Source organism: Paralichthys olivaceus, chromosome 8, assembly GCF_024713975.1.
Source record: "Paralichthys olivaceus isolate ysfri-2021 chromosome 8, ASM2471397v2, whole genome shotgun sequence".
NCBI lineage: Eukaryota > Metazoa > Chordata > Actinopteri > Pleuronectiformes > Paralichthyidae > Paralichthys > Paralichthys olivaceus.
The window spans coordinates 8,629,716-8,652,085 of record NC_091100.1 but is presented as its reverse complement, the minus strand read 5'-3'; the positions used below and the strand labels follow the sequence as shown (position 1 = coordinate 8,652,085).

Sequence of the window (22,370 nt, the reverse complement as noted above, 5' to 3'; positions counted from 1 at the left end):
TACCTTGTCTACTGTGTGTCTGTGTGTTAATGTGTTGGACCCATTGATTCGTATTGTGCTTGTATAGCTGCTCTGTGTGTAGGCCAAAGCGCCTGACAGAAGAAGAGTGGGATGCGAGCAAAGCTTGGAAAAAAGAAGAAAACAAAAAGGTGGGAGAAGAGGTGAGCGTGTGGTCAAACGGGGGCGTAATTAGGAACCATGTTAAACTCTATATATCGATCAGAGATAATTCACACGCACCATATCTTCCCCTCAGCAAATGTGCCTAGGTGCTTTAATAATTCATGTTGCACATAACTCTAGCTCATTACGCCCAACACCCAATTACATGTGCCTGTTTATCTGATTTCTTAAAAAAAAAAAAAATCTGTATCAGAAAGCCTATGTAAACTAGTATTTAAAAAAACAGTTAGATTGAAAATGTATTAATGGGAAAGTTTGGAAACATGTCATTATAATTATTGGAATAAAGCCTATAGTGCTTTCTTGAAGAAATGAAATTGTCATATTTTTGAAAAATTAAGTGGGCGGGGGTAATCTTTTTATGCGGTTCTTTTTTCTTAAGTTTTAAGTAAAACTATAGGAACGTGGTCTTGCTGATATCAAGCGGATATGCTGTGTGATTCAAATTTTAGGTTTTTTTTCTCTTACCCCAAGTTGGGCGGTGGATATTTATTTAATGTGAAATGGAAGCATTTTGGAAATTAAAAAAATTTAAACTAGCTTTTTTTTTTTTGCTGGTCTTCACACAAAATGTGTCACATAAGAAGTTGTAATCACCTTTTCAAACACAGATACCAAACAAGGAACATGCAGTATTTTACTTATAAACACATACACACACACTGAGAGAGGCCATGCTTGCCATTGGCAATCCCTGCAGGCAGATGTAGAGTGTGTGCCAGCAGCCTGCTGAGTGAGTGGGCCAGTGTGCCCCCGACTCAGTGCCGGGCACTACGCTGAGCTTCTTTGATGTATGTGTGTGTGAGTGTTTGAGTGTGTAGTTGGAGGTCAGTGCAACAGCAGAGGGACTGTGTAATCCTCTGACATGCCTGTGGAAAAATACAAGGATCCCTCTGACAGTGGCTGAACTAAACTAAAGGCTCAGAGGACCAGTCAGTGTGTCCACAGGTTCACGTGTACGCCACTGGCTGCAGGCTGCGCGACACATAAACACACTCACACACACACAAGGCAAGCAGAGTTACACACGATTAAACCGCATTACAGTGTTCAGAGGCAGTCTCCCTTGTGAGGTTTCTGGCTTGGTGACACTAATTCTTAAAAGGCTATGTCACTGGCAAAACTGTGCTCTAGCCATGTAAGGTGCAGTCCTCAGCTTAAATGGCAAGCTGCATTGCTTCAGGGTCTACACACAGACACACACACAGACACACACACAGACACACACACACAGACACACACTGTACGTTAACAGTTTGGTTTTGCAGTTGGAATGCAGGAGGACAGGCGAAGAGTTTTGGCTCTGCCCTCTCTATACTTTGTATAATTGTGTCTTACATTTCCTTTAGTCTGAGGGGATGTTGAATCCTGAGCACTGATGGAAACCGGGTCTGTTGATCATTAGATTTTTGGCAGAGTGACCTGCTGCCACATGTGAGAGAGGTAGCAATACAATTAATGTGTGTGTGAGTCTGTGCATGTGTGTAAGTGTCCTCCTCTGTACAGTATATAGGCTCTTGAGGGAAAAAGCAGGGCAAATGAAAGGACATTAAGTATATGAATTAGCCACAGGTCTAATGTGAGCCCTGTGAAACAATTAAGCAACCAAACAATAGTAGACATTTCATCTTCTTATTGTCTAATTGCCCATCTGACTGCCTGTGAGTTTCCCCTCTTAACCCTTGAGATACTCACTAATGGCCCTCACATTGGAATTATTTACTGCACGTGGCAGGGGGGCAAATGGGTCAAATTGTGTGCGCGGCTGTGTGTGTGTGTCTGTCAGCGTGCACACTCTTGTCCCTTGTAGTCATAGTGAATGAAAAGGGAATGATGGAGTCATTGAAGCACGCAGTGACTGAGCGAAGAGGAGGAAGGAGAGGGCGACTGAGTGGTGCTTGCTAAAGTGAAAAATCATGCCATGTTGCAGTGGGGCCAGGTTCTGTCCACTGGGAGAGGTGACTACATCTATGCTGGCACTCAAGTGCTCTTAAATACTCTCTCTTTCGCTCTCCAACCCCCCGGCCCACCTCCCTCTATCCTGACAACCCCCTCTTCCTTCTCTCCATCCCTCTTTCTCTTCGTTCCCCTTGTCCCTCGGCCCCGTCCAGGTACAAATGGCTGTTTGCTGTACAACTCCCACAACATGTTTTGTGTCTGCTCGTGCTTGTCCCTAGCAGCACGTAAAACAGAAAAACGAGAACAGGCCCTTTCTTTATACACAAATTGCTCCCCAGATCACAAACGCCTCCTGAATGGAGATGTCAACGATCAGAAATGTCTGCGCTGGAAGAGGCCGCTTCTCTGTCAATAGGCTTTAATTCACAAAGGACCAGGGAACAGTCACTGTGTGCGTTCGTGTTTGTGTGAAGTGATTCATCTTGGCAGTCAGTTAATCAGCATCCCTCTGATCATCTCACCACAAGAGGTCAATCCTCATTAAAACGTGAAGGAATTATAGTCTTTTTTTGTCTTATTTAATTCAATGTTCCTTTTTGAATTTGCCATTAACAATGGACGCTAATATCAGCTATAATAAGTGACTGACAGTCGGAAACAAGTGAAGTGATCAATTCACAGTTACATATGCAGTTCAAGCCCTAATTGTGTCACGCTGAGACAAAATGCTCACTTCTGGATTTAGCGCGGCTAAATCCAGAAGTGAGCATTTGCAGAGATGAAGGCTGTCTGCGTAAAAAGGAATCAACAGTGCTGCTAACCGTCACCTGCTGGGTTTAACCCTGCAGTTGCCATCACATTCGGAGTATAGATGAAACACAATGGCAGATGAGCCTTTCATTCTCACACCAGCTATCGCAGCCTTTCTGTCAGCCGTGCAAAATTGTGTGTGCGTGCATGTGTGTGTGTTTGTACAGGAGTGCATGCATCGTAGACATATTTCCCCCCTCTAATTAGCACAAGGGAGTCCTGGGGGCAATCAGAGGCGAGGTTAATGAGAGGGGGAGAGAGCGGAAGAGACGGGGTAGGGGTGAGGCGCGTAACGTGTACCATGCTGCACCGAAGCCACAGTATAATACACCCATCTCATCACGTTGTCACCCTAAAGGGGTATCATCCTCATGGCACCCACATTGATGTTCCAGCCCGTGACATTTCACATGTGTGTGCGTGAGAGCGGCTGAGTGAGAGTTCCTGTGTCCGCGCCCTGGTGATTCCTTCCACCCACTTTTATCCCTCCCTTCACATCTCTCTCTCTCTGGAAGGCCCAGACGTGACAGCACGTTTCTCATATCAGAGACGATTGGTACGCTGGGAGAACAAAAAGAAAAAAAAAAGAGAGAGACGGGGGCTCCCACAGTGGTCTTTGCATCTGTCTGTTCTCAACTGGTGTGCGGCAATGCTGGTGGGGGAAAGCACACTCCACTCCACCAGATGTCATTGGCTGGGCAGCGTGAGCACTGAGTCGCTCGCTTCATCCTCACACTTTAGGGAAGAGGATTTTGACTTTATACTGCAAAATAGTTTTTTTAAAATAAAATTTTCATTTATTAAAAATTATTCTTGGTCGATGAGGTCTTGGTCAGATTGTGGCTGAGTTGGCTGACTACACTTCTGCGATCCTTCACAAACTTCTGCCACACATGCTCTCCACATGGATTGGCATCGCACTGAATAGTAGCTGATTCTGTGCCGTTTAGAGGATCATTCAATTTGTCTTAATTTGTATCTAAATATGTTTAAACCATAGAGTATTTTTCCACAAATAGACAATTCACGTTCTTTTAAAGCATTTTAGGAAACTAGATATGGGGCTAAAACAATACATTTTACTTCCAAATTTTAGAAATGTAATTTTATTAATCAAAATCATGGATCTGATAAATTATTATATTAGCCACAAATCGTCTTGTCCAACCTCTAAATGACTTCTATGTAAGGATAAGTATTTAAGTATACAAAATGTTCCTTTTTCTTTGTGTGTGTGTGTGTGTGTGTGTGTGTGTGTTCAGCATCATATTCCAGTCCCATGGCCCGTACACACACACTCTCTGTGTCTAGTTGACTTGCTGTGCACGGAGGAAGCGTATCAGGATTGGTGGCTCATGTGGCTGTCACAGAGAAAAGAGGATCCTGCATTATTAAAAGGAGTGCTGCCATTAGAGACATTTATACAGTAGAATGACTCGATCACATTATAGCACAGATACACACACTCACACACTGAGGTTTGCACAAGCACACACACATTCAGACACACACTTTGGCCTTAAAGCTCAGGTTACACCTAATATTTTTTTTCAGTAACAAAATGACAAAGATTATAGCTGATGTTGGACACTGGTTTCAGAGATCAGGTTTTGCTGGTGACTCTGTATCACATTATCAGAGTTGTATTACAGTTTCCCTTCTTTTCACACTCTTGCACCACTGTCAAAACAAGACCTAAGGGTCACATCCATCCAAGCAAAACAGTGATTATATTTAGAGATTAAAGATACTGGCTTCAAATGTACTTCACATTTTTTCTGTCTGTCGCTATATTTCATGTCACACTGGGAATACAAGTAATTTTCTCCCACGTCTCAGTGCAGAGCTACCTTTCCCCCCCGCCTCTCGTCTTCTGGCTTGCTTTTGTACCTCTCACCCGTTAACAATAATGCTCGGGGCAAGCACAGATGTAAGAAGTAACAGCTACGCTACGAGAAGAAAAGATGAGCAGAAAAAAAGATAGAAGATGAGAGAAAGGGAAACAGACGGGTAACGCTGCTCACAAGCATCACTTGTCAATTTACAGCCGTTGCTCCCTGAACCGCACCGTATAAATTTCCAGAGTGACATCCGTTTCTACTGCTTCCAAGCCGATTCGGGCCTCGTCCCACCAGATCTCCTCCCCAGACACATACTTGGAAACCTTAAGTACAGACAATGTGCCAGATGTAGTCTGCCTTTACTTTTTATTTATTATTTTTTTCAGGTTTTGAAATGTTGACTTTTTTCTGTGTTGGAATCACTATGGGGGAATGAGAATGGATGGGGTAATGTCTCAGAGGATTGCTGCTTTCGCCTATTTGATGTGGCCGCTGCCATGCACACAGTTCACATGTGTGCACACGTTTAGTCACAAGCATGCATAACGGCACACACACACACATACAAAAAAGAGTGTATGACAGTAAATCATCGTTGTGGTGTGTGTGTGAGTGGGTTGAGGATGAAGAGAAGGGCCAAAGAGCACCATGGGGATGTTGTGTATGCAATGTATAGAGAGACAGAGACAGAGAGCAGGAGACACAGGGAGAGAGGAGCTTGGCACCGCTCATCTTTGAGTGATGACAGTTCTTCAGGGTTGAGACATGGCCTCCCTTTAATCCCTCTATCCTTAGACATGAAAATGGAAGAAAAGGCCGAGAGGAGGGTGGCTGAGGGGACGCGAGAAGAAAACCTTTTGCTGAGTTTTTGTGCCAGATTGATTTTTACTTTATATCACTTTTATTTTAAGACAGACAATAAAACTCGCCCAACACGCACCCAGCGGATGGCAAAAGCAGGAATGAGTTGTGACTCACGCTGGAGATGACTTTTGTCTCGACTGGTTCAGTGCCAGCACACAAATTCTTCATGTCTTTCTGAAGCATCGACAAGGCTCCGAACGAGAACATCCGACCCACCGAGAGGCCGTCTTAAAATTACATCCATGTTAAAATAGCTGTAATGACTTGTTTCAAACTTATATGAAACAAGGGGTAGGCTTCCGAGCTAAGAGAGGAATCTGCAAAGAAAACACAGCCTCTGAGGAGTATGAGCACAGGCACTTGCACTAATACAAGATTGCATTATAACTGCAACACCTGTTTCAACTTAAAAAGTAGAGGCCAGTAGCAAGATTAGCAAAACATGCCCATAAAGGGAGAAGGTGGCTGGGCCTTCGCTCTGATAACAACAGGAGAAAAAAAACTGCCTTGGTGCTGCATTTATTTTCAAAGAGCTGAAGGAACTGATGTGGTCATAATGCTGAGGAATTCATTCCAGCGCTACACAAAGGCAAAGTGTTGTCACTCAGCCAGAGAAAAGTGCATGAAACGCTCTATTTTTAGCTTTCGAATCATGCTGTGTTGAAAAGGGACTGATTATGAGTTGAATATGGAACCTGTAAGAAAAACTCTTAAAACATTCATAAATGACAAGTCGAGTCATCGATGTCAATGCTGACAAACTTTTACAACTCTGGCCTCAAGGTTTTAAAGCTAATAAACAGGTAACGAGATTTCACCTCCCTCAACAGGCAAATCTTGTATTTTCTACCGTGTAATGGCTCTTAAGCTAAAGATAACACTATGGGAATTTCAGTGAGCAATTGAGACATGTTCGGTGATCAGACCTGGGAATATGGGGAATCAATGGAATCTGAAGACATTCCTCTCCGGAGGGACGCTGATGTACAGCTCACGGTGCTAAGGAGACTTGATCTAGGAATGATCCCAGGAATTTCACCGCAGTAATTAGGTTTGTCAGCTCGGCAAAGTGGGAAAAACACTTTGTACTGTGTCACCTCAGCAGGTTGGGATTTTTGTCAGGGATCAAGATGGAGACAGCACACCCCATACATAAGTAGGCCGCACCGCTTCACAAAGGTGTGATACAATGGTTAATGTGAGACGCTGCTGCTGACAGTCATTGTCAAATTGTCAGCACCCTTTGGCACATTGTTCAGTGGGTTGCTGTGATTATATTGTCAGATAACTTTGGAATCTACGCACTGTGACGGCTGGTGGCAACAAACTTGACAGGAAGTTGGTGTGAGGAGTTTAGCACCTCATGCTCAGATTGGCAGTCTCCTGTTATGCAGCTAGCGGTGACTTGTGCAACACTGGCGAATGGTGGCGACACGCAGGACTCCGCTCTGCAACCGGCACTGCATAAACACACAAACAGGGCTGCACGCACATACACACAGCCACGCGACCGCGGTCTCCCAGTAATAGCTTCGTACCTCTTGGGGCCCTCTGCTGCGCGTTCCTGCTCTTATCTTTGTTTATGTGGAGGCTAGATCATCATGTACGGGTGTGTGTGAGTGCCTGTGCACAGACTCTTGCAATAAGGTTGTTTAAAGTGCACAAGTGAGTAAGAATGCAAGTGTGTGTGTGTGTGTGTGTGTGTGTGCGTGTGTGCGCCAAGGAGGTGATAAGGCAGAGCCTGGCACCAATGCGGCAGTTGGCATCAAGCCTTAGATACTGAAGATGAGAGAGAGTAATACTTGGCTGCCTGTAAACGTCCACACACAAGACACGCACACACACACACACACACACACACAGAGGTTAGGAGGAGCACATGCCACAATCACCAGTACATGAGCCTACGCCTGCATGTGTGTATGCTCACTGAGGTCAGTCACCTGTAGCAGTCTATTGATCCTCCCTCTTCAGAAAGCCCCGTTGTCTTTGTCGATTACTGTGTTCTCCTTCCAGCACACACACGCACACACACACATAAGCACATTTCCAACGTAGGTTTGTGGGATGCTATAACTTTGCTCTGCGTCTCCTACAAAAAAAATCCAGGACTATAAAAGTCTTAGAAATGCCACTGGCAGGCCGAGCAGGGAGTGCTGGGAACTCGTGCATCATCGAGGGCTAAACCATCATTTCTGGTGACCCTATATCATATCCTGTCTACGCCTGCGGCACTCAACCCACAGAGAGCAGTGTGCCAGTGACAGCACGGCTCACTTGGTGGTCCCAGCACTCAGCCACTTACCCATTTAATAAGACAGTCTTTAAGAGGACGGAGCCAAACATATGCACAGTGCTGGTGGAGATTTTTCCTTTTTTCCCCAACTTTTACAAGAGCCCTTTTTGTAGGAGGCCCAGGGGCTGGCATTTACCACGGCTGCATATGTGTGTGTGTGTGTATGTGTGTGTATCCATTTATTATCCATTTATTACTACTATTAGTCCCCCTTTCTTTCTCCCTCTCGCTCTCACTCTCCTTCACCTTAGTGAAATTCTAATAAACAATCAGGGTAGCACCATGCTGAGATGCCCTGTAATGGGCTCCTAATTAGCCACTCCAAACACAGAGAGCGGCTGCTTCACGCCTCGTTTTCTGCACTCATCTGCGCAAAACTGGATGAATTGATTCCATTTGCTCGCCACTTAATGCACTGATTGTTTATTGGCGTGGCCCGGGAATAAAAACAAACAAACACAGAAAAAATGTCTCCAAGCTCGCAACGCAGGCTAATACTAATCACCATTAAAAAATGGCCTGACCTACAATGGAATTCAACTGACTTTGAAGTTTCTTGGCTGCACGGGTTTGCTCTCACTCCGAGGCTTCATCACTACCTCCTCCTCCTCCAGCCCTCGGTCCACCTCTCCTGTCCTAGGTGAAGTGAAGCTGGACCAATTGGTAGAGGAGAGGCAATGTCTTTCTTTAGACCAGAGTCAGAGGGAGAGAGAGAATGAGGATCAGTGGAGGACGAGGGGGTAGTCATCACCTCCTCCTCACACCTGCATGACAGGTCATCCTGCTTAATAAAAGCACTCATGCACAACACGTCAGAGAGAAAGAGGATAACGAAGGTGGAGCAGAGGCAAGAGGGAGGGGGCTTCACAACAAGCCAGTGAGGTGGTGAGGCCCCCTCCCCAGGAAAGTGCCTGTTTAAAATATAGTTTCATTTAAGTCTAAACTGAGAAGCTCCATTATGTTTCAGCAACCGTCCCAGGTTATTTTGTATTCTGGGGTGGACTCCGCAGGTGTCTCGGCACTGGCGCCGGTTCACGATGGGGTCAGCAAACCTTTTTAAAACTACCGCACAACACGGCGGTACAGTGCAGACTGTGTCCTTCTGCCAGTGACACCACGGCATCACGTAGGAACGCAGGAAGTCAAACACAGCTGGAGACAAACAAGTCCATGATAGACGCCATGCAAAACACGGCCACAGCAGTCACCGGTGTGTGTGTCACTAACGTCCACGTGTGCGTGTGTCTATGTGCGCGTGTGTGAGGTCCTTCAGTTGTGTGTCACGCTCCTCTCTCTCCACCAGTCTGCCTAGCTCATTTCCTCCACAGGCTGCCTCCCCGCTACTTTATGAGTGAGAGCTTCTACAGCTCTCACCTCAGGATACACTTCAGTGTCTAAATGTTTCCATTTGTGGGGGAAGTGACACACATTCACTCACACCACAGGGCACCTACCCATAACTAACCATCTTGCATACAAGCAGCAGTGAATCATGAAAGTGATTGGTTAAAATTCTCTCTGCTGGTATGTGGATGGGTGGGTGTATTCCTGATCTTGTGTGGGGCTGTGTGAGTGTTTGTGCACATTTTGGGCTTCTTGCGCGGCATTTACACTTTCAGTGGTTATATTAAGCATCAGTCATAATGTGGGGGAGCGGTTCAGGACGTTTACTATCACTGTGCGTTATCATCTGTACAAGATTTCTTTTTGTTCGAAACAGTTATTTATTCTGTCCGTCTACAACTGCTGCGAGTGCCTACAGTCCCAAATTACCACTTATACTACACACCAGTGATTTCCACCACACTCCAAACAATTCAGCGCGACAATCAATGCGGGACTAGAATCTCTCGTGCAGATCGATATGGTGGGAGACTGCTCGACAAACCAGAGCGGCACGAGATCAACACCTTCCCTCGCCGTCATTAGTGTCGCTGACCTTGAAGTAAAATTCAATTTCCCTCTGCAACAACACCCCCCCTGTAGCCCCCTGAAAAGCCACTTCAGAATTCAGAGGCCATTTCCTTTTCCCAGTGTGGGCAAGACAGGATATTATAACTTATGAAAAGGGATATATGAAGCGAGGGATGCTGACAGATAGAGAGGGATTCTGTTTAAGGAGGTAATTATAACACTGCCCTCTTTGAAAAAGTAAAAGGGGCAGAGCCTGGCTGAGGTAAATAAAAAATCCTTATTCTCTGTTTCAATTAGAGTGTGCAGCTGACTATGCGAGCATCGGCAGCCACACCGGGGCGGCAGCAGGGACCTGTTGAGAGGAAACCTCCCCGGGCATGGACACCGGCTAAAAAGAGAAAGGCAAATGTGCAGTGAGAGAACCAGAGATCCCATTACACAGATCAGTATGGCGCATATCACATGGAGCGAGCGAGGAGACGGGAGGAACAGGGTGTTCAGAGGGGATGGGGAGTGAGTGTGCGCCCCATTAACACAGGCAGAATATTCCTTTTTATTCTAATTATGACATGCCAGTGGAAGTTACAAGGGAGGAGAGGAGCACTGGTGGCCCCTTTTCTTCACTTAGATTTGGAGACGCCGCGAGGTATACAAGGATAGCTGCTTTTCTCAGATATAATTGAAACTGAGTAGAAAGTGGTGTGTGTGTGTGTGTGTGTGTGTGTGTGTGTGTGTGTTGGGGTGTGATGAGGGCCATGGGAAGAGATGCAGCCAGTGAATCAAACCAGCATCTCGAGCAAAGCCGCAGGATTGGCCACCAGGCTTTGAAGTCGGCCTTATCGTGGGGATTTAAGGGGGAAATGGATAAGAAGGTGGCGCTCGTATAACGGTGTGTGCTGAGGGTAGTTAGATCAATCCCCTACTGGGATCCCGTGGGAGTCCCTAGACCTGACCATGTATGTTAAACATATCATTTTCACTTCCCATGTTTGCCATGCACAGCAAGTGAACTCCCTATCATATTTGATTAGAGTATTCCCCCATACACACACACACACACACACACTTACTTCTCACTCCCATATGTTTTGGCATGGAATATTCATGATCTTTAAATTTGACCATGTACGAGGTTACCCCCATAACATTTTGAAATATACATGTGGCCACCAAGCATGTAATGGATGCACTCATGGTGTAATTACTTAAATGTCTCTGGAGAAGAAGTTGCAGTGTGTACTTTTTTTTTATCACTTTGTTTGATACAGTATCCGTGATCCTACGCCACAGTACATGGACTGCTAGTACAGGCCCACTCAGTATAATGTAGTATCCAAGATTGTACTGCAGGAGATTATGATTCCTTGGTCTTTGTTTTAGGTCATACATTTATGAAGCAGGTGAAAAATGTTTTAAACCACAGAGAGAGAAAGGAGAGCACATCTAGCAATCAACCAAAATATGAAGGTAAATAATATAATATAAACCCAGCAGCACAGGACTGTAGTTCACGACAGCTAAGAACAGTGTACACTGAGAAAACATCCTTAAGAGGTGACAGAGGAGACAGCAGTGGAGGGATGAGACAAGTCGAGCTATGAGACGGTGAAAATGAGGACAGAACATAAAAATACAAAAAGGAGATTGATGACATCAGAAGCTAAGATTGTGTAAAGCAATGACAGTATGCAGTTTTGTCTGATTTGTCATTGCTGTAAACATCTAATATTACATTGAAAAAACAGCTTCATGGAGCCAAAAAACAGGAAAATGATTAACCAAAAAACAAAAACTTTAGGAGCATGCGATACCATGTGCAAAGGTGTTACGAGTACATAAAAGCACACGGATGCACAGCTTTAATTTCAGTATGTTTAAGTGTTTTTTTTCCCCCTCAATTCTAAACTTGCAGCGGCTTGTGAGGCCTTGTTGGATATAGGGCAAAATTCGTACTACCATCCAAACTCAATATAAGGGGAATTATTTCCCAAATTCCAGCATACAGTGTAACCTGCTCATAACCTTGCTTCTCCAGCTTGAATTCATTTTGAAGCTCGGGGTTCAGGACTCACGAGCGAGGGACGGAGGATTTGGCATGGGCAGAACTTGTGTAAGGAGCTGGCTGGGAGCTCCGCGAGCTGTGAGAAAAGTGACAGCGCAGAGGTTTATACTTTCTGCAAAACAAAAAAAGAAACATTTTTAACGCTGATAAACTGCATGCAGGATTCAATATTTCTTGCTGATAAAATGGTGTTTTCTTTAATATAAAATTATCTTATCAAAAGGTAAGGTTTTAATGCTTCGCTGATAATGCTGTTCTACATTTCTCTGACTGATCCTCTAATCTGAAATCACATCCTTTTATCTCCAGCTTAGCTCGAAGTGAGCGATTGAGACTGAGAAGGGAGAAGACACCCTTAAGAGCACGAGGGAGGACAAGTGTGTGTATGTGTGTGTGTGCAGGGGTAGGAGGGGTGCGGGTGTGCGGAGGGGGTAAGAATCACCTTGATTCAGTACACCGGCCCTCTTTGAAGTGTTTGGAGCCCAGCACGGCCAGCACAGAGCCAACCGTAAGCCTTCCAGCAAAAACCGAGCCTGACCTCCCCACCAAATCATAACCATATGAACGTAAGAATTTCCACCTTAGGAGAATACTTTCTCCCCCGTCCATCTCCCAGGGTGAGACATTAAGTAGTGATAACAGAAAACAGGTTCTGAAAAGAAGGGGAGGCGCTGGGAGGTGATGGAGGGTGGAGAGGAGGACAGGAGGAAAATAGAGGTTACAAGTGTGCCGCATGGAGGAGACTGGGGAAGGGGATTGTGTCCAAAAAATGTTGTTGTGCTGAGCCCGACTACCTAAAATGGAAGTTTCTCAGGCGAGGATCAAGAGATATGGTGACCTTCACAGTTGACAGAGTGAGAGACAGAAAGTGGAGAAAGGGAGTGCAGTGAGGGGGAGGAAGGGGGGAGAAAAAAAAAAGACAGAAATTTTGAAATGTGACTCTAACTCAATAAATACCATTGTAAACCACTATAGAGGAGCCAAGTGGTACCTTCACGACGGCCTCAGGACCCACCTGCAACTGGAAATGGTTTCCTGTCTTACACAAACACTGTTGCACCCTAATCCATGTAATTACATCTCATATTCCACATGTGTAAGTACACATGTACAACATTACAGTCACAAGTTTTTTTCTAAATAAGAGCACAGCCCCCCTGTGGCCATTAAACACACCAAAAAAAAACTACCTCAGACAGTTTTGCTCATTAACAACATACAGTATTTACCAAATAAGTAGAAACATAACTAAAAACTTAAGGAGAATATGTTACAAAACACGCTGATGTGCATGTGCCACTGAAACAAAGCCTTGTGCTGGAGGGCCGTTTGGGGGAGACGAGTGTGATTTTTGTGGCTGTGTATGTGCCTGATAGTTTGAATAAGAATTCCTCAGAGTGTGTGAGCAATTAGGGTTAAGACTGTTTGTGTGTGTGTACTGTGTGTGTGTGTGTGTGTGTGTGTGTGTGTGTGTGTGTGTGTGTGTGGTTGCGTGGCGGCGGTGGGGGTTGTTAGCGGTTCCATCTGGGTCTCCTGGAAGCCGTGTGGAGTCAGGAAAACCACATCTCATAAAAGCGGAGGCAGCCCAATGTTCTACAAGGACAGAACATTACTGAGAATGTCGCTCAGGAAAACCCTGGGCTTTGGCCCACATGTTGGCTGCAGCGGCTGCAGCCTATCTCTCTCTCTCCATCTCTTTCCACTCGTTCACCCCCTCTCTCGACTTATTTTTCATTTGGTAAGGGATAAGAGAGAGGAAGACAAAATAGACAGTGTGGAGTGTGGGAGACAGAGGCCCGAGACAGAGAAGCCAGTACTGATAGCAATTCCATCTGTCGGTATCGAACAGAGGAGTGAGCAGTGACAGGCTGTGGGATGGGGTGGAGTTGGGGGGGCATCTGTTGCTGGGTCTGTCTGGAAACAACCATGGGAGAGGAATGGGGAGAGGGATGAGTAGAAGGAGAGAGAAAATGATGAAGGGCTGAGGAGAGGAAAAGGTAAAAGTCCTGCCAAAGTGAAGGGCAAAGGGGTCTGGCAATGAAGAAATGTGTCTGTGTTGTTCACATATTGCCTTGGATTGAAATTGAAGTCAGCGGGATGGGGCCGCAATAGAGAGATATAAAGCAGAGTAAAGGGCAGAAAAAATATTACACTCAGAGATGAACACTTTCAGTTACTATCAGATGAAAATGTCATGGCTGTAATTTGCTCTGCGGAAAATAAGAGTTTCTGTGATTGAGACTTTTTTAAATGGTAAGATGTTAAAATAAATCAATAAATACAGGTTTCTTTGTTCATGAAAGTTTACATTGTTTGTGAAAAGAAAAATGCTTCTTCCTGCTACTAGTGATTTATTACCTCAGTTTATATTTTTCATCTGCATTAATCTGTTACTTAGCAGCATTGCGCAAAAACGGCTTGATGAATTACCTTGAAACCTGGTGGGATGGGTCAGGGGACAACCCATTAAACTCTGGTGCAGATTCAGATCAGTGGGCTGATCCAAGAATTTATTTCCACTTTCTTAAATATTGCGTTTTTCAACAATTTCTCAGAGAATAATTCACGGATCTTGATGAGAAAAAAAAGAATCAGGAGACTTATATTTGGTGCAGCTCTTGTGAATTTAAACATGGTATCATAAGAGGACTGTTGGGCCTTGGTGCAGGTGTGCTCTCTAATCAGTGCCATTCAGGTTGTTTTTAGTTTTATCTAAGAAATACCAAATTTGCAATGAATGATTAATGATCAATTTAAAGGTATAACACGTGTTAACTAGATCTTGAGCTGTGATAAACGATTCAAAGGAGGAAAACGAGCAGCAGATCTTAAAACACCTTTCGCTAAAGCTGTCTAAAATTGCTGTGAGAGATTTCAGGAGAATCACCTTATGGAATATATCACAGCCCACAAGCCAGCAGGTGGTGTAGCATGGGGTAAAGGTGATTTTTAAATATATTAAATTACTTTAAAACTAAAACTTGGACATGTAGAAGCAGTGACTTATTCTCTCCTGGCTTGTTTTAACTTTAATTTTTTCTATGAATGAGTGTTTTTATAGTTACTGTGTTTGTTTGATGGCACACAAAGTGAGGGGCAAGCTACAAGTGATTTCTAAACGAATGATACGAGGGGGAGAATAACGATCACTCATTTTAATCATTATTGATGTCTTGCATTATTCCTCTCCTTTACAAATCAAAATAAAAAGCCATTGAGCTTTTAATAACATGGATTAATTACTTCAGGTTAATGAGCCTAAATAGCAGCGCATATACACGTATTAAAGTATTTACTTCAGTTAAGTAGTCAATTACAGGGAGGAAGCAGGAGGGTAAAGTTTATGTCTTCTTTGACCTTAAAAGCTATGATGGCATCTTTGTGGTGTTATTTTACTGTCGAGAACATGAGGTCAGTCTCTAACCTTCATTACAGACATTACAGTAATGATAGATGCCTTGAATGCATTCATGCTGATGTGGTAAAATGGTGAATGTAAGCAGGATGGCGATGAGACAACACCCGACACCTTTTGCTATGAATGAACAGTCGAGTGATTGTTGGCGGCTATTCCTGCAACATCAATGTGTACGTTAAGTATGTAGGTGTTTGGCTCACTTCTGCTGAGAAGGAGCAGGTGAGTTGTGAGAGGTCTCTGAAATATATCCTCACTGGGAGAGAATCAAACCAGATGAGCCCTGGTGAAGCTCTAGAGCTCGGTGCAGGTGGAGGCAGCACGTGACACACACACACACACACACACACACACACACACACACACACACACACACACACACACACACACACACACACTTTACAGCCTCAAGATTACAGAGAAAACCAAACTTAAGGACAAAGTTTGTGTGTTTTCCCAGGTGCATGTCTCGAGTCATGTGTGCAAGTATGAGCTCCATAAATGAGATCACAAGAACATAAGTGAGGATGAGACGAGAGCTGAGGTGTGATTAAAGGTGAACGATGCCTCAGCTGGACGACAGGTCAGTGGACGCAACACTAACATTCATTAGATAACAGCCGTATGAAGAAAGACGTTATAATTTAGGATTTTTACAAATGTAGCCGTCTGTCATATTTTCAACCAATAGAATGTGTCAGTCTGAGAAGAGGAAGCTGTGTTTCATTGGAATATAAGTGTGTGTGTGTGTGTGTGTGTGTGTGTGTGTGTGTGTGTTTTCCCTCTTCCTGCGCTGCATACATTCAGTGGTCAGGCATCAGAGGAGCTGCAGGTATACTCTGTCAGCTCGGTGCCCTGAGCTCTCTGACGCATCACTGACACCCGTGCACACTGACACCCATCACACACAGTGCACCAAACACACCGGATGGATTTTTCTCCGTATCCTGAGTGTACCTGGTTATCGTTATACATTGTGACGTGCAGGCAGGGACGAGGAAAAGGTGAGATGAGTGAATAGGGTAGAAAAACACAGAGCCATATTTGTAAGTTAACCTTAAAAGAAAATGTGAAAATCTGTGTTGGCTTCAATAGAACATAGGTTTTTTTTCATAGTGTGTGTTTATGGCAATTTATAAAATATTGAATTCAAGTAGATATCAACATGCTTTCTCCTTTGGCCTCGAAACTTTATATTCTAATCCTAAATCAGTACAAGCGAGTGTTTGAGTGTTAGAATTAGGGTAAAGTAATTTGTCATCAAATAATGTCCCCTGACATCAGTATCAAAATGATAACGTATCATCTATCATTTTCAACTGCGTTCTGCTCATTTTATCTCTCATTTAGCGCAGCGCAGCGTAGTGGCGGTGGAACACACCCCGGCACAAAGTGTTGCCCGGAGGCTCGGCGAAGATGATTGAATTTCATAGTTACTTACAGGCTAATAGGGCCATACAATGACTACTTACTGTCCTTAAGTGATTGGCTGCTTCTCCGCGGCCGCGGCCCCTTTGAAGCCCTTCTGAGAAGATCTGGAGGATTTAGCCAGTAGCGTGACATGAGGCTGAGCGGTTGAGCAACGGTGTTCCCAACAGCTGACTATTAGAACCAGCTGATAAAAACACAGAGGCTACGACGATGGGAACCTCAGCCCTCCGAGGGTTACTTAATACGAGGCTTTCTCACACTGCAAATTTAGAGCGTTATGTTAGGTTTCTTGGGGAATATACTGGGATTAGATGTATTTTGTAAAAGCTGAATAAGCTAATCAATGACAGAAAAATTCATCTTTAACAATTTTGATTATTCATCACATATTGACTTTGTTGTATGAAGCAAAAAACCCAAAATATTCAGCTTTTCAAATGTCAAGATTTTCTACGTTTCAGATTATTTTAAAGTAAATATATTTTGTTTTATTTCACCTTGATTAACCAAGCTGAAAAGTATTTGGAGATTTAAACTCCAGGCAACCGAGGACCAGGTTTTAATATTTATTTGAAATTTGTTAAACAAAAAAATTATTAGATTTTGTGACAAATGCAAAACAGAGAAATCAGTTTTTCGATCTAATTCAATAATGAAAATAATCTGTTTGAATTGTATTTATTTTGTCTTAAAAAGAAAAATTCTAAATATTTTTAATGAAAGAATGCAAACATATTTATGTTTATACTGCTCGATTACAAATAAAGTCTCTCTGCAGTTCTTTTATTATATTATTACTTCATTTTCCAGATTTACATTTATAGATATATATTTTCCTCCTAGTTTGTAAAATACACACAAATACAAAAACACCATATGGAGATGTATATAACTGTAAGGTTATTATTGATTTGTGTGTGTGTGTTCATTCTTTACCAGAAGGCGACTGAATCTGTGAGCGCTTTACTCACAGAAGCTGTTTCCACATACAAACCACCCTCTCCTCACCATGATGTTCCACTTACACTCTTGGAACACCAAACCATACATGCATACAGATAAGCACATGTGCACGCCAAACACACACACTACACACACACACTACACACACACACACCGAGTTAACCACATGCACATGTTCACTCGTGCTTAACTAATTCATACAGGAACACTTTGGTTTGGGTTTCAACACCAAAACCTCCGCACCTTTGATTGAGAAATGTGTCTGACTGCAATTATAAGGGAGGGAGGGATGGAGAGAGGAAACGCTCCACGGTGGTTTTATAGTTTGCTGGCGTGACATTTTTCTCCCCCCTATTTTTTTTTTTTTTTAATTCTTTTCCTTTTTCCAGCAGAGGGGCATAGTGTTGACAGGGCAGGAAAAGGGGGCAGACTGAAGTAGAAGTAACAGCAGGGAAAATTAGAGGAAAATGGATGAGCAATGGGACTGAAGTGGCCTAGATTGTCACTGTTGTGATCAATACCTCTCAAAATAACTGCAGAGCCAAAGAAATGAGTAGATACTCTCTGTGAGAAAGTAAAGGTAGTGATCGGGAAGATTGCAGACACATACAGAAGCATGTGCCGGGAGGCGTTTGTATGTAAGCAGGGAGGAAGTAGTGTTAATATATGGTCTTGACATTTACACTAAACCCACATGATGCTTTACATGTGTTCGTGGCGTTAGAATGCGTGTTGGTTGCTGACCTGCAGTATGTAGCCCCTGACGTAGTCTCGGAGGGTCCAGCCCAGGCCGTGCAGGATGTGCAGCACCTCCTCCTGCTTGAGCACGGAGAAGAGGCGGTCGAGGAGGATCTTGAGTCTGACGGGTACGGCCTGGGTGCCGTACAGCATCAGGCTACTGATGTCGAACACCACATTGGACTGAACGATCTCCACCTGGGTCGGGTGGTAGAGGTGCTGGGTGCTGAGCTTGTCCAGAGCTGCGTAAACGATAAGGTGACAAAGGGAAGAAAGACAAGAAAACAGACGAGAGAGGGAGGGAGAGAGAGGAACGGTTAATGACTATCAAGTTTCTGTCTCTCTCATCTCAAATGTTCCTCAGGAGGCTCCTGCACAGTCAGCACTAGCTGATAATAACATACTGTATCTATCAGATAAATGCAGTGGCATTAATGTAATTATCTGCCATTCTTTCTATTTAATCTAATCTCTTGCTCTTTCACATTTACGCTGCTCTTGCATCTCCGTTTTTTATTTTCCTCCTCTGTCTCCTTCTCCACCTGACCTGCACTCGACCTGCGTTACACTCTCTTCCGTCTCGAACTTTAATTCTTTCTCTGTCTAAGCAGACCTGCATTTCTTATTGCAATACCTCACATCACATTTAGATGTATCCAGTAATCAGGTCTTATGCACCAAGAAGGCAAGAGTCTCATTTCTTTTTCAGGTTGTGGCTTTCATGATATTCATATTTCCTGCAGTGCAGTTATCTACACTTGCTTTATCATGCATTTTATAACAACTTCTAGCAAAATACTTATAAATCCTGTGTAGATTCCTGATGCACTAGTCATTATTTTAACTATACCATATAAAAACTGACCTTTGACTGGAATATGTTCTCTTATCTTTGATTTATATTCATTGGTGAGTTTTAAGAAGAATATTAACTTTAACTTAACAATTATTTTTAACCCAGGAAACATACTGTAAATGAAATATGGAAGTCATTTTTTCCTGCCTGAGTGTTATCTCTCTGGATCTGGAACATTCTCCAGCAACCTGTGTGTTGCCGGGGGGGGGGGGGGAGACTCGGGGCAAAAACAGCCAAACGCTGGCTGCTCATAAAGCTTAATAGTGAGCAAAGGATAGCATGAGTTATTGCCCCCTCTAACGCAGCCTCAGTCACCTCTTCCTCCTCTTCTGGCTGTCTGGGCGACACCTGGTCCTTTCTCTCACTTCCTCTCCCTTTCAATCCTTCTCTCTTCCCTTACCTCATACCCCCACCTACTCTCCCCCTGCCTGTCTGGGTGACACCTGGTTGGGTCTCTCTCTCTCTCTCTCTCTGATGCTGGGACGGCTCTTTCCTGCTGACGAGGTCTTTGCCTGACAACGCAGCGCAGCCAGACACGAACATAATAAAAAATGAAGAACTACTTGTCAGAGTCCCTGCCAATGCCGACATGAAATGAAAAGTGGGGGAGAGAAGAGATGGGCGCCTGACAGTTCAGAGGGAGAGATTAAAAAGTAGTCAATGGGGTCCTGTGCGATCCGCTGAAGGGCCCGTGGCCCGCTCTTGTGCGGACTCAAGCCAAACAGGTGTTTTCTTTTATCATTTTTTCCCCTCCTCCTTCTCTTTGTACTTTCCTGCCTCCTCTCCATTTTTCTTATACCCGTGTGAAAAACTCATGAGGTGTGGTCCCTCGCTTAGTCTCAGTCGTGTGGTTATGATTTGTTTTTGATCTGAGGTGCAAAAACCAGCCTTTGAAATCAGCAGAAAAACACAGAAGCAAACAAAAATAGCAAAGTTTCTTCTGGTGTTTTGGATTTCAGAAACTGTATTCTGTAGTAAATAAAGATAGTTCTAAACATATTGCAATTTTGAGAGATGTGGACCACAGCAAGAAGCAGCAGTTTCATATGGAACAGAGTTCACAAGTATTAAAACCATATTTGTCAGTAAAACATTTGCTTACCGTGAGCTACCCAGCCATGTTTGCACTGGTCACATGTTCGTAAGTGAATCTTGCCCGGCTGGAAACACTCGCATGTGCAGTTCACCAGTGTGCAGCGAATGGCCTGTAGAGACACAGAGCAGAGAGAGAACTCATCGTCAGTCAAAGCTCAGGATCGAAGGACAGATGATGAGTCTTAGACAAGAGAAAGCAACAGCTGAGAGTTTAGGAGTGTTAAACAAAAGAAGAGGCCGTCAGACTAATTCATTTTTTATGGAGAATATTGCAGAAGAGCAGCTCAAAGTATTTTGCTGTAACTGCTCCTTAAAAAATGTGACAATATTCTTACACAGAACAGCCGCAGCTACAGCCAGTGCCAGAAAGAATAACTCTCAGCCCACAAATTTCCCAACCACTATTTCATCCCAGTGTGTGAATCTGCCGCTCCATACTGTAACTTCCCAGAGTTCATGTGAACCGACAAAGGACTTTCCTTCCTGAAAACATAGAAATGTAACTTGTTTTGACTGAGGCTCCATTACTCAACACTGGAGCTGCACTTAGTCTGACCTCGGAAAGCTTTTAGCTGTGAGAGGTTAAGTGTCCAGACTTGACGAGGGCAACTCGGTGCGGCGCGGTGCAGCATCGTCTGCTGTGGCTTACGCGCTCCGTAAAGCCGGCTGTCAAACACTTCAGGTAGAGGTGTTTTCACGTTCGTCAAACGGTAAAGAGATTGTACATTGTGGATAAAATGTATGATACACCCACGCAAATGAATAATGCTCTGACACCCAAATGAGCGCGGCAGCTGCAAGCTGTAAATTTCACACAGACACAGAGAAACAAGGAGTCAGAGTAAGAGGAGTGAAAAGGGAACAAGATATTAGAAACATGAATCTTAATAAGCATTGGTAACCCTTTCTTTATCGTACATTTTTACATTATTAAGATGAATCGATGAATAAAGATATAGTAACACTTTTGCAACTGCAGTTGGAGACGGACGGGTGCTACAGACATCACTCGTGGAAAAAAATATTGAAAAAAGAAAAACAACTTAACTTTTTATTTCCTAAACAAACATGTAATCTTAATTATACTTATTTAAAAAGAGTTAATAAGTTGACATTTAACATGATATGTTTCACATTTGGCACATAGGGTGTTGAGTCAGTGTGGAATGACAGTTTATATTTTCCTAAGTGTTCATTCTTAAGGCTTCAAAGAGAGAAAAAAAAATCTGTGAAATTACAGAGGAAAACATCTCAGGAATGTGCGCAGGAGGAAATTAGGTGTAGTGTAATAGGTGACTGCTGTGAGAAGCTGCCATTTCTTTTGATTTATAGTATATGCGGGGAAACTTGTGGCACTATCGGTAGGTGTTGGTCACAGACAAGAAGAAGTGACAAAGTGTCCTCACAGTTATCAGAGCCTGAAACTTTATGTATTTACAATCTGCACTTAATATGCTATCCCTTACTGTCTCGCTGTTATTCCCACAATAGTGTGACACGGACACAAGGGGTCGTAGGTTGGAGTCCATGTCTGCACCAATAACCTACATTTCACAACACTAGAAACTGTCAGTCAGCATCTCCAGATAGAAAAGGATCGGCAGCACACATCAGTGTTCACTTCACACAGCGTGAGGCACGACACACCGAACCCACCACCATTAGTTCATTGTGGTGTCTAACAGCAGAAGACAACATCACTGAGCCTGTGGATGATTCCGATATCCTGTAATTCAGGATATAAAAGTCAGCTCACTCATAATCTACTGAAAAACCATAACGTCTATGAGAACACCCCCCCCCCCCCCCCCCCCCCCCCCCCCTTCGCCCTAAGGTGTTTTAAACCAGATTAGTAACTGGAGGTGTCAAAGTGAACACGAGCTAATCCAAGATTAAATGCAAAATTACACCACTTCTAACCGTGTCACCTCTCTGTTTGACACCGAACGAGACAGGAGAGGGAGATTATTCGACTTTACACCGTTTCTAAGCTCTCCAGGTGC

At 43.8% G+C, this 22,370-nt stretch overlaps 1 protein-coding gene and 1 long non-coding RNA gene across 8 annotated transcripts in view; one reads left to right on the top strand and one right to left on the bottom strand.

The window, feature by feature from the left end:
* Positions 1 to 22,370, bottom strand: part of bnc2 (basonuclin zinc finger protein 2) — a 155,652-nt gene that overhangs the window by 24,152 nt on the left and 109,130 nt on the right. For all 4 annotated transcript variants that reach the window (XM_069530264.1, XM_069530267.1, XM_069530265.1 and 1 more), the window contains 2 exons: positions 20,375 to 20,477; positions 18,423 to 18,658 (listed from right to left, as the gene is read on the bottom strand). In XM_069530264.1, the coding sequence (XP_069386365.1) occupies positions 18,423 to 18,658; positions 20,375 to 20,477 (339 nt within the window). The remainder of the gene's footprint in view (positions 1 to 18,422; positions 18,659 to 20,374; positions 20,478 to 22,370) is intronic.
* Positions 1 to 22,370, top strand: part of LOC138411165 (uncharacterized) — a 136,473-nt gene that overhangs the window by 97,621 nt on the left and 16,482 nt on the right. For 2 of the 4 annotated variants that reach the window (XR_011243812.1, XR_011243813.1), the window contains exon 4: positions 15,745 to 15,867. The exons of 1 other annotated variant lie outside the window; for it this stretch is intronic. This is a non-coding gene — a long non-coding RNA (uncharacterized lncRNA). Of the gene's footprint in view, positions 1 to 10,104; positions 12,095 to 15,744; positions 15,868 to 22,370 lie in introns of those variants that run through there. One more of the 4 variants, XR_011243815.1, reaches the window with a different exon arrangement.